Here is an 11,090-nt window from a genome sequence, read left to right as displayed (position 1 = left end):
AGAGGTCTGGTTATGGAGCTGTGCTTTCCATTACGGTAGCCACTAACCACATGTGACTATTTAAGTGTAAATTCATTAACATGAAATAAAATTTAAAATTCAGTTTGTCAGTCTCACTAGCCACATTTCAAGCAGCCGATAGCCATGTGTGGCTACTGGCTCCCATATTGGTCACACAAATAAAAACCATTTCCATCATCACAGAAAGTTCTATTAGAGAGCATTGCCCTAGGGCTGGCCAACCTCTGGGTTTGAATCTGACACATCCAAACTGGTAACTTGGGAATTATACTCCCCCTGGGTCCCAGTTTCTTCATCTATAAAATGAGATAATAAAAGTTGTTGTGGGGATTAAGTGAGTTAATTCTGGTAAAGCACTTAGAATGGTGCTTAGCGTGTAGTAAAGTCTCAGTACACAGTAACATTCAATATTTTTATTCACAGAGCCTTTTGTGGCCCACCGGATCCTGGAACGTGAGAGCTGGCAGCACCCTTAGATACTTATTCCATTTTACTGATAGGGAAATGGGGGCTTGGATTGGGGAAGTGATTTGCGTAGAGGGACCTAGCCTGTTAGGCGCAGGACCAGGACTGGTGGCTGCCTCCTGGCTACTGCTCATTACCCTTACCCATGCTCCTTCCATCTGGCAAGAAGACCCCAACCCTGAAGATGCTGAAGCCCACGGTCACCCACCACCCCAACCCAGCATGATGGGGGAGGTAACTACCCTGGCAACTCAGGAAGCAGTGTGCTCTCTATCTCTGAAGGCATGCCCATGGATGGTAGACAGCCTACAGTATCAGAGGATTCATGGGCCAGATGCTCTCCAAGCTCCAACATCCTGAGTCCCAGCCCTGCCTCAAGTTTGCTGTGTGACCTGGGACTCCGTTTCCTCCTGAGTACGAGGGAGGGATGAGATGCTTACAGAGGCTACAAGAGCTCAGATTCTAGGATCAGCCAGAATCTGATCATGCTGGGAGCCTGGCCAAGAGGAGGTGCCCCCATTTGTATCTGCACTGCAGACTTGACTGGACTGCCAGGGGCTGACCAAGAGTGTGTGTGGTGGGGGGGGGGGGTTCTCAGTGGCAGGGGAAGGGAGTCTGGAGCTGGGGAACCCACCAGCTTGTGCCAGCAGACACTCTTCATCAATTGCCAGTTGGGGCTGTGCTGGGACACTGCCAAGGGCTGGCTGCCCATCTTCTCCCTGAAAGACCCACCCCTGCTGGCCAAGGGCCAGGCACTTTGGGGAGCAGAGAGCCTTCTGAGTGTGCAGATTGGCAGAATTCCAGCTTGAAATCTGTGCCCCAAGCCCACCTTTCACTGCACCTAGCACCAAGGGTCAGCGTTTGTGGAGAGATGTGGGAACGGAGAGATGCCTCAGGCTGGATCCTTGCTCACAGACATCTAAGCCATTCCTGTGCTGAAGTCCCACCAGGAGGTCAGAGGAGAAAGCTAGTGTTACCCACTGGGCCAGGCAGGGATGGCTCCCCAGAGGGAGGATAGGAGCTAGGCCTGATGGGATGGGGAGGGTTTGAAGAGACAAAGTAGTGAGCAAATGGGCCAGAAGGGGTGAGGCACCTGTTCAGGCAGAGAAGGTCTGTTTGAGTGTATCTCTATGCCCACCCCAACCACTACCCCTCCAGGACACTACCAGGACTTCCTTCCCCCTCAGCTGGAGCTGCAGGGCTCCCAGCATAAGCACCCTCGAATAATGGCAGCCAGGCTGGTAGGGAGGTACTCAGGAGGCCCCAGGAGCTACAGCCGAGGGCCAGTGGGAGCAGTGAACAGAGCTGAGCTACGGAGCTCCCCAGCTCCGGGTTCTGCCCCCGGGCTCGCCACTTATTAGCTGTGAGACCTTGGACAAGTTAATTAACCATTCTAGGCCTCAGTGTCTTTATCTCCGGGGATAATAACCTAAGCCTCCCTGGCATAAGGGGAGGATAAGAGATGACATGTGAGGGTGCTCAGTGCATGGCCAGCACACAGCACTGAGTAATAGCAGCTGTTACCAGCCCCAGCTGCCTGGCTCCAGAGCCCAGGAATGTGTCCATTCTGACTCTGCTGTAGCTTCTAGGTAACCTTGGAGAAGCCGTATCCCAGCTCTGGGCCTCAGTTCCCCTATTTGTCGTGCAGGGCTTCCATTGCCTTCCCTGTTAACACAAGTAGTCAGACAGCTGCAAACCTACCTCAGATAAAGGGACGCTGTAGGGGTAATTACTTCAGTAGCACACGGTATCAGACGCTTGGGCTTCAGGGACCCTTTTTGGCCCTGCCAGACTCTTGCTAGGGCCCCTCAGCCCAGTGGGCAAGGCTGGCGCAGTGAAACTGTCACTGTGGAGACCAGGCTCTGGCTCTGGGGGACTCAGGCACTCTCACTCCCAGGTCCCTTCTCCCCCCTCTCCAGCCCTGGGATAATGGGGGTCCGCAGGAGCCAGGCCCTCACTAATCCCCTATTAAAACTTGAAAGGGGCCAGGAAACCTCCAGAATAAACTCATTAACTTTTATGGGCTCATAAATGGATCCCATTAAATCCTCATTCTCCCTGTGCTGGGCCAGCTTAACCTCCAGAACCCAGAGGGGTGGGCTCCCTGTCCACTGTATCCCCCAGGCTCCCCCTCTGCCCACCTGCTGTCATGCCCCCTCCCTCAGCTGAGAGCTGATGCTGCCACAAGGAGATCAATTCTGACATCTCAGAACTCTGGGTTCTTGTCCTGGGTCTAACTCAGAGGGACCAGCAGCTTGGGCCCTGGAGGGGGCATGCCTGGCACCTCTGCGGGGGCTGCCCGAGCGACAGGTGGCCTCTTCTGCCCTTGCAGAGGACGGGTAAGGATGGCAGATAAGAGAACATACCTGTCTAGTTGGCCTTCACCAAACCCAAGATGTTCCCAGTCCACAGATGAAGAAACAGAGGCTCGAGTAGGCAGCCCTCTGCCCAGGCCACACAGTCAGTGAGGCGTAGATTTGGGATTGGAACCTGGGATTTTTCTGGCGGTATGGTGCAGAAAGATCTGCCGAAAAATAGCACCAAGCGAACTGGCCAGCTGGCCCTGAGAAGCCATCTGGAGTCGTAAACTGTTGCCTGGTGTAGCAGTCCCCCCCCAGGCAGGGACACTGCGTAATGACCCTGACCCTTCATCATTGCCTCCCACATAGACTAATTCCAGTTCCACAGCTCGCCAGCGCTTTGATTCTTGGCAGCCTCTTGGGCCTCGCTGAGCCTCAGTTTCCCTAGCTATAAGACAGACAATAAAACCTACCTAGCAGGATGCTATGAAGGAGAGTCCCCAGTTACTATGGCTCCCTTAAACATTGGCTAGACCGTCCCCCATTCCAATCTTAGTCTGTTGGGTGTGGGGCACATCTCTACCTTCACCCAGCTGGGCCCTGGGGAGGAGCGGGCAGGGCAGGAGGCCTTCCCTGGGAGGCCCGGGCTGGGGCTGGTGGGAGGGGGTTTTCCATCCCAAGAGGGGCAGCGGGGGCTGGCACGGGCGGGGAGGCGGAGTGGGAGAGAATCCACCGGGGAGGCATCCTGAATGGCTCATTAGTGCCGATGAAAGCCTTTTTTCATTTTGTCTAAATACTTTAAACAGGGCTCCCTCCGATGTCTATTTGCATAGCTTAAGAGCTAATGCGGCGGGGAGGGCCCAGGCAGCGGCCGGCCACTCCAGGGCTAGAAGCTCCTGGCCTCCTCTGCTGTGGGGAGGGCGGTGAGGGGCGGGAGAGTGGTGTTTCCCAGACCCAGCCCACTTGGAGGATGCAGCCCCCACCTCCACCCCATCCCCAACCTGGAGGGAGTAGGAAGAGTACATCGCTGTGTTCCTGCACTAGGTGGACAGGGCAGGTGGGGGTCATGGGCACTGTCTTGCTGAGGGCCAAGGCCCTGTTCCCCAGAGACTTGTAGGCCTTGAAGGTGGCTGCATTTTGCAGGGGGGGGGAGGCAGTATTGTCCTCCACACTGGGGCCACACAACAAGGAATATGGTTCCTCAAAAAGAAGAAGCCTCACCCTGGGCCCCTCCCCACCCTAGAGGCCTGCCTCCGTGTTGTCCTGGCAGGGGGCTGCCCAGCCTGGAAGTATGGCCTCTCCTTCAGTGCTCCCAGTGAAACTGCTATTTAGGGCATTCAGAGTCTCATAAAACCCCTCCAAATCACCCATTTTACAGCCAAGGACACAAATGGCTTTTTTTTTTTTTTCCTTCCCACAAATGGCTTTTAAGTGACAGAGCTGACATTTGAACCCAGGTATGTGTGACTCTGCCCGCGCCCTGGAGAGTAGTGTTGGGTCTCTGGTTTGAGTCCCAGACTCAGATGTGCTTTCAGCACAGGGTGGGGGCTCCCTGAGTTCCAGCCAGGAAGTTTCCTGAGGGTCCAGCTTGGCTCAAGCTCAACTCAGGTCCCAGGTGCCAGAAACTCTGGCCCCAGCTCCACATCTAATCTTCATGAGACCTTGGACAAGTCCATTCCTCTCCCTGGGCCTTAGTTTCCTCCACTGGCTGGAGTGTTCCCTGCTGGGTAGCTCCAGTCCCTTCTCCTATGAGGTAGGCTGGTGTGGAAAGATTAAGGCTTTGAAGCCAGATCAAAGTAAGTTCAAATCCTAGCTCTACCACTGTGCCACTCAGCAAGCCTTCATCTCACCTCTCTAGGGTTCAGGCTCTTTGTCTGTAATGTGAGAATAAGATTCCCACCTCATAGAGTTGTAGCATCAAATAATACAAGATCTGGGAACAACCTGACTCAGTGTCTGGCACACAATAGGTGCCTGATATGACTGGGCATCTGGGACTCTGACACCTTCCTCTGACTCAATTCATACTCTCCCCTTTTGTCAGTCTCTGCACCTTTGAACTCAGGCAGGCCAGGTAGAGAGAACCCCATGAACTCAGGGATAGGGGGTTTGGGGGAGGGTCTCAGGCTTCCATCAGAATCAACCAGGGTATCTGGAGATGCCCTCTCTCCAGAAATGGCTTGTCTCCTGGAGATTATCTTACCCTCTCTGACAGTGGGTGGCACCCTATGGGACCAAGTGGCAGCTGATTGCAGAATCAATTTGCTCGTTTGATATGCTATCTCGATTCCATTTAACCAGTGCTCAGTCCCCCCAGATAACACAATCAGTGCAATCGACAGTGACGGGAGGTGCCCATTAGCTCTGCTCCATTGCCCAGCACCCACCTGGCAGCCGGCAGTAGGAGCTGTGCCCACTATGGTCCCTTCCTGAGACAGATGATATCTTTGCACTCCCTCTCCCAATGAAGAATCCCGCAGGTGCTTACCCTAGAGGCCATGGGCCATGTCTCTTATTGGGTAATCTTGGAAGGGGACACTGGAGCCCCAGGGGCTGATGCAAAAAGCTCCTCACTCTGTGCCATGCTGAGATCAGACTCAGCTCACCTGGAAAAGACCAGGTGACATTTGGGGGCTGGGTAAAGAGAGCATCACTTCCCTGGCATGGCACAGGCACTGCCTGGACCCTCCGTCACTGACTCAGATGAAAGACACAAGGCACTGGCAACCATCTGCTCCAGGGGGTATGGGCCTGGCTGGTTATCTAGTTTGGGCACTGTGTTGTCAGTGTCTGGCACAGAATGCCAAGGCATTAGTGGGCATCTTTAGTGGACATCTCAAGATAGAGGTTGGTCTTGGTTTCTCAGGGTTTGGGGCACCAAAGCCCCTCTAACCCAGAGGAATGGAGAGCCCTCTGACATACACCCACCTTCCCCACCCTAGTTTCTTCCCTCTTCCCATTTGTCTGACACATCAGAGCTGCCATCGTCTCCTGAACAGAATGTAGGCCATCTGCCGCTTCCTCATGCCCGCCAATCCATGGGATGGGTGTAAACCTGTGGAATGACAGCCCCACCACCAGACGTGCAGAGGAACCAACCTTCTCCTTGCAAACTCTATCTCGCCCTAGCTGTGTTTCCCTTCAAGTCCTCAGGCAGCCATTTTGAGAGTTGTTAGAATCAGAATATCCTCCCAGCCTTCTCAGAGCTGGCAAAATTCTATATGAGCTGAATCTGGAGCCAGCAAACATTGACCTTCTCCTGGTAGTTAAAGATTGGGGAGCCTATTGGGCCACAAGCAGAATATGTATCATCTCTCCAGCTATGGGGTTGAATACATCAGTATAATCAATAGCAGAGCAACCTCAGACCAGCAACAGCAATTAAGTTTCATCTTCCATAGCCTATCTAATCCATTGGTAGTGGTTGCCTAGATAATTGTTCTGAGAAGGATTCTGAAGTCCCACGTGGCCTCGGCAAGAAATAACCAAAATTGGTTAACAACGTCTGCTATAGATTGGAGAGTAGATGGGTAGCATGGCAGATGACCATCCTATCCCTGCCTTATCATGCTTTAGATGGACCCTGGCTAGTGTCACAAACAAGATAAAGGGAATTCAAAGAGACACATCAAATGGGGGAAGGGAAGAAATATTATCTCAGTTAATCCTAGAAAGAAACTCCATTTTACAGATGAGAAAACTAAGGTTCAGAGAGTTTAGGTTATTCGCCCGAGGTCACATAGCCCCCAAGTGATGGATTTGCGATTTGAAGCCACATCTGACTTACTCCAGAGATTGGTTCTTCCCACTCTGTTCACATTACTGTCCTAGAAGGAGCAGGAAAGAAATAGGAAAAACAAAACAAGAAAGGAACAAAAGAATGACTGACAAGGGAGAAAAATGGGACAATGGGGCATAATGGAACCCTAACAAGATGTCATGTACCCACGAGGGAATGTAAAATAAAATCCCAAATATATGAAGCATTTCCTGAGACTTAACGACCAGCAGTTTCACTGAGAACAGAAAATGAACTTGAATGAACTATAATCTCAGGCAGAACAGTCACTGTGGTGGGGGACTGCACTCTTGCTAAGGGTGTCATCTCAGGGCAAATAACTGATCATGTGACTTTGGGCAAGTCACTTCCTTTCTTTGGCCTGTTTCCTCACCGGTAAGATAAGGCCTTTGAGCTACACTAGAGATGGCAAATATGTATTTGTCGTGTCAGTCTGAGGAGTTAAGCATGGCTCCCCGGAGTGCTGTGTTGAGAAGGACCCTGAGGCCAAATCTAAGAACAACAGGAAATAGCGCAATGATAAATAGTAATGTCCACCCCTGGGACTGGAGAGGAAAGGATATCTCATGTGCCATCCTTGAAGTATGTGATATCGTCTCACTTCCAGCCCTAAAATTCTATAGCTTCCCGATTCTTAGAGGTGAGCGTACTCCCCAAGGCTCTCTGTCAAAAGAGAGTTGGATCTCCTACTACCTGGACTGGGTTTGATGCTGCTCTCTGAGGGGCAGGGGGATAACCTCTGATCATCTGTTATTATTTCAGGACTCTCCTCAGAGGCCCCAACCATGGGAGAAGGTCAGGCCCCAGGCTTCGAGGAGATGGATGGGGAACTGACAATGGCCCCCACACCTGAGCAGCCAGAACGAGGCGTCCACTTCGTCACAACCGCCCCCACCCTGAAGTTGCTCAATCACCACCCACTGCTCGAAGAGTTCCTACAAGAGGGAGTTCCAGAGACGAGTGAGGAGGAGCTGAGGCCAGCACTGCCTTTCCAGCCCGACCCACCTACGCCATACACCCCAAGTCCCCTTCCCCGCCTGACCAACCAGGACAATCGCCCCGTCTTCACCAGCCCCACTCCAGCCATGGCTGCAGCGCCCACTCAGCCCCAGTCCAGGGAAGGGCCCTGGAAGCTGGAGTCAGAGCCCCCTGTGCTTCATATCACAGCTCCCCTACCTCCAGGGCCCAGCATGGCAGTGCCCACCGCAGGCCCAGGGGAGAGGCCCAGTACTACACCCCCTAGCAGAGCATGGACTCCAACTCAAGAGGGTCCTGGAGACATGGGCAGGCCGTGGGCTCCGGAGGGCATGTCCCGGACCACAGGGCTTGGGATCGAGGCAACCATCGCCACCTCCCCGGCTTCAGGGGATGATGAGGAGACCACCATCATCACCACCACTATCACCACAGTCCAGCCACCAGGTCAGCTACTTGCTGGCTTACAGATCTAGAAATGGGAATCAAGGGGGCTGCAGGGCCCCTAGATTCCCCTCTCCATCACTGTGCCAGCCTGCCTGGCCCTTTGGTACCAAGGGCCAGAATGCAGGAAGCATGTGGATTGGAACCAGATAGACCTGAGTTCAAATCCTTATTGGAAGCAATTACACCAGGCCCTTGGAATTTTATTGAACCTCTCTACCTCATCTGTAAAATGGCGATAACAATACCTACCTCATTAAGCCATTGTGAGAACTAAGATAAGATTGCACAGAGTAGGTGCTCAAGAGAAGGTGGTCCCCTTCTTTCAACAGGGGAATAGACGTCCCAAAAGGGGGGCTTCAGCACACACACACACACACACACACACACACCAGCTTTAGTTGGACCCACTTTGCCAGGGCTGAGCTTAGCCTTGTGTCTCCTCCTGCCTCTCAGGCCCTTGTAGCTGGAATTTCTCAGGCCCAGAGGGCTCTCTGGACTCCCCCACGGCCCCCAGCTCACCCCCTGATGTCGGCCTTGACTGTTTCTACTACATCTCCGTCTACCCTGGCTATGGTGTGGAAATCAAGGTGAGTGACCTAGATCCAGTGGGGGCAAAACTGGAGCTAGTGCTGGCTATGAGGGAAGGGGAGGAAACTCAGGGGCATCAGTTGGCGGGGACCTCGAGCCAGGGGTAGGTGATGGTCCTAAAGTATGGTCGGATTCTGGATCAGGGAGTGAAGAGGCTACTGCTCCCTCTCAGCAATGTCCTAAGCTGAGAGGGGCTATAGCGTACCCATCCGCTTGCCCCAGGGCTTTGATCAAGGGCTCCGGAGAGAGCCTGAGGAGGGGGCTCTAGCCTCAATGGACAGGGGCCTGGGTGAGTGTCTGAATCTATGTGACTGATAGAGAGAACACAGGGCTGCGTGGCTGGGCCTGAGCGAGCCATTCACTCATTTATTCACTCACTCATTCCTTCAGCAAATACTCCCTGAGCAGCCCCTCTGGGCCAGACCCTGTGCTGGTTCCTGGGATACAGAACTGGGAAGACAGACATGGCTGCACCATCAGAGAGGTGACCAGCCGGTGGAGAAGTCAGACCTATAGCCCCAGCCTCCTGCCCCCACCTCCCTGGGCCATCTCATCCCTTTTAATCCCCAAACCTGAGCCTGCAGGTCCTGTGGATGTGCCATAGATGCCTTGACTTCTGCAGGCCCCAAACCCAGCTTTCTTTTTTGTTCCTTCAACCTGCTTACCACCCCACTCCTGTCTTCAGAGACTGACCCCAACCAGTCAGAAACCTGGAGCAGGGCCATCACAGTGGAATGTGGGTGTCATGGAGCTGTGCACTGTGAGGGCAACTCGGCTCTTCCCTGTCCCTTTTCCCCCAGTCCCATCAACTCACATTCAAGTTCTGTCACCATGATACTCCCCAAAACTCAGATCTGCCTGCTTCTCCCCCTCCACCCCCACAACCACAGCAAGCTCCAGCATCCATCATCCCTCCCCCGGATGATGCAGTGGCAGCCTCACTGGTCACCCCACTTACGCTTGCCCCTACTATCTCTCCTTCACCTACTCTGCAGTCATTTTTCTCAAGTGAAATCGATCCTACCCTCAACACCTCCCCAGGGGCCTCTGAATCAAGGCCAGTCCCTCTGGGCCCATCTTGAGCCACTTCCTCCCTTGTTCTCTACTTCTCCTTCGCACTGAACAGCTTGCAGCTAACTGGATGGGCCAAGCCCACTTTCCCCTCAAGCCCCAAAGGCACATGCTGGCCCCTCTGCCTGGAAGAAACATCCTGCCATCCCCTCCCTAGGACTCAACCGCAGCATCACTTCATCTAAGAAGTCTCTCCTGATCCCCAAAGCCTGGGGTATCCCCCATCCTAGGTCTTACCTGTTGGTCTGTTTGTAGCTGTACTTCTCTCCAGCAAGGCTGTGAGTGCTGTGAGTGGTCTCCTGGAGTAAGGGGCCCAGAATGGGTTCTCCATGAACTAACTGAATGCATGGACAAGTGAATGGAGGAAGGAAGGAATGAGGCGACAGTTGAGAAATCAGGCAGGCAACTGAGAAGCACAGGGAGGGGGGCAGAGGAGGAGCCCAGGGAACAGGGCAGTGATACCTGCTCCCCACTCCTGCACCCCACCCACCCCAGAGCCCCTGGATCCAAGCCTAGAGTCAACTACACTCGTCCTGGGGCAGCACACCCAGCCCTCCTCTCTGGGGATGTCATGCCCAGGTGTTTGAGTCAGGCCTGGTGGTGGAGGGACCCTCTCACACCACCCAGGGGCCCCTCCCCTTCTTTCTGTAACTGTTTGCTTCTGGTATGCCAAGCCCTGTGCCCCTCACTCTGGGCTGACTGGGAGCGTAATTAGGAACAGCCACCACCCCCCCCCCAAGCCATTAGCACTCAGTGCCGCTTAATTAAGGTAATTAATGTAAAATCATCACCTAATGAGAGGTGGCACCGGCTGTGGCTTACCGGGTGGAAGACACCAGCTGCAGGTGTGGGGAAGGAGGTAGGAGGGGGCAGATGCCAGGCTGGGTGCCCCCTGCAGGCCTGGGCTGGTTCCACCTGCCCCCCAAGCCTACCACCCCCACTGAGGTCCACTGGGCCAGGCTGGGCTCAGTCCTGGCACTCTCCACAAAGGGGCAAGATGCTGGCTCTGCCTGCCCTGGCCCTGGCCCTGGCCCAGGCACAAGCCCCATCCTAGATGCCCACCCCCCCCCCAAACCCCTGTAAGCCCTGTGTCTGTTGTCTGTTGCTGCCACATTTTTTTTCATCAGAATGCAAAAGCCGTTACCAGGCAACCTTGAGAGGAAGACCTGCCACAGCCCTAGATTGCTGTCAGGAAATGTAGCAGGCAAATGCGGGCCCCACCCTCCACCTGGCCACCATGGGGCAGAGTCCTTGGGGACCCTGTGGGCCTTGATGGCCTGAGGCAGGGAAGGCCAGGAGGGTAAGGGACAGAATCAGCCAGACTGAAGCAGGATTTAAGGTTCTTCTCCTTTCAGAGCCAGTTCGGGCAACCTCTACCACTATCTAGGCCTCCTGGCTGCACCACACAGGCCACTTGGGGACCA

At 54.1% G+C, this 11,090-nt stretch overlaps 1 protein-coding gene across 5 annotated transcripts in view; it reads left to right on the top strand.

The window, feature by feature from the left end:
* The window catches only part of SEZ6 (seizure related 6 homolog), a 43,051-nt gene that overhangs the window by 13,412 nt on the left and 18,549 nt on the right, over positions 1 to 11,090 (top strand). For 4 of the 5 annotated variants that reach the window (XM_019647080.1, XM_019647081.1, XM_019647084.1 and 1 more), the window contains exons 2-3: positions 7,348 to 8,007; positions 8,461 to 8,594. In XM_019647080.1, coding sequence (XP_019502625.1) covers positions 7,348 to 8,007; positions 8,461 to 8,594 — 794 coding nt within the window. Of the gene's footprint in view, positions 1 to 7,204; positions 7,226 to 7,347; positions 8,008 to 8,460; positions 8,595 to 11,090 lie in introns of those variants that run through there. The other variant, XM_019647079.1, reaches the window with a different exon arrangement.

The sequence above is a fragment of the Hipposideros armiger genome, unplaced genomic scaffold (genome assembly GCF_001890085.2).
Source record: "Hipposideros armiger isolate ML-2016 unplaced genomic scaffold, ASM189008v1 scaffold_108, whole genome shotgun sequence".
In the NCBI taxonomy this organism is placed as follows: domain Eukaryota; kingdom Metazoa; phylum Chordata; class Mammalia; order Chiroptera; family Hipposideridae; genus Hipposideros; species Hipposideros armiger.
The sequence above is the reverse complement of the archived record's forward strand: the minus strand, read 5'-3'. Positions and strand labels throughout refer to the sequence as shown.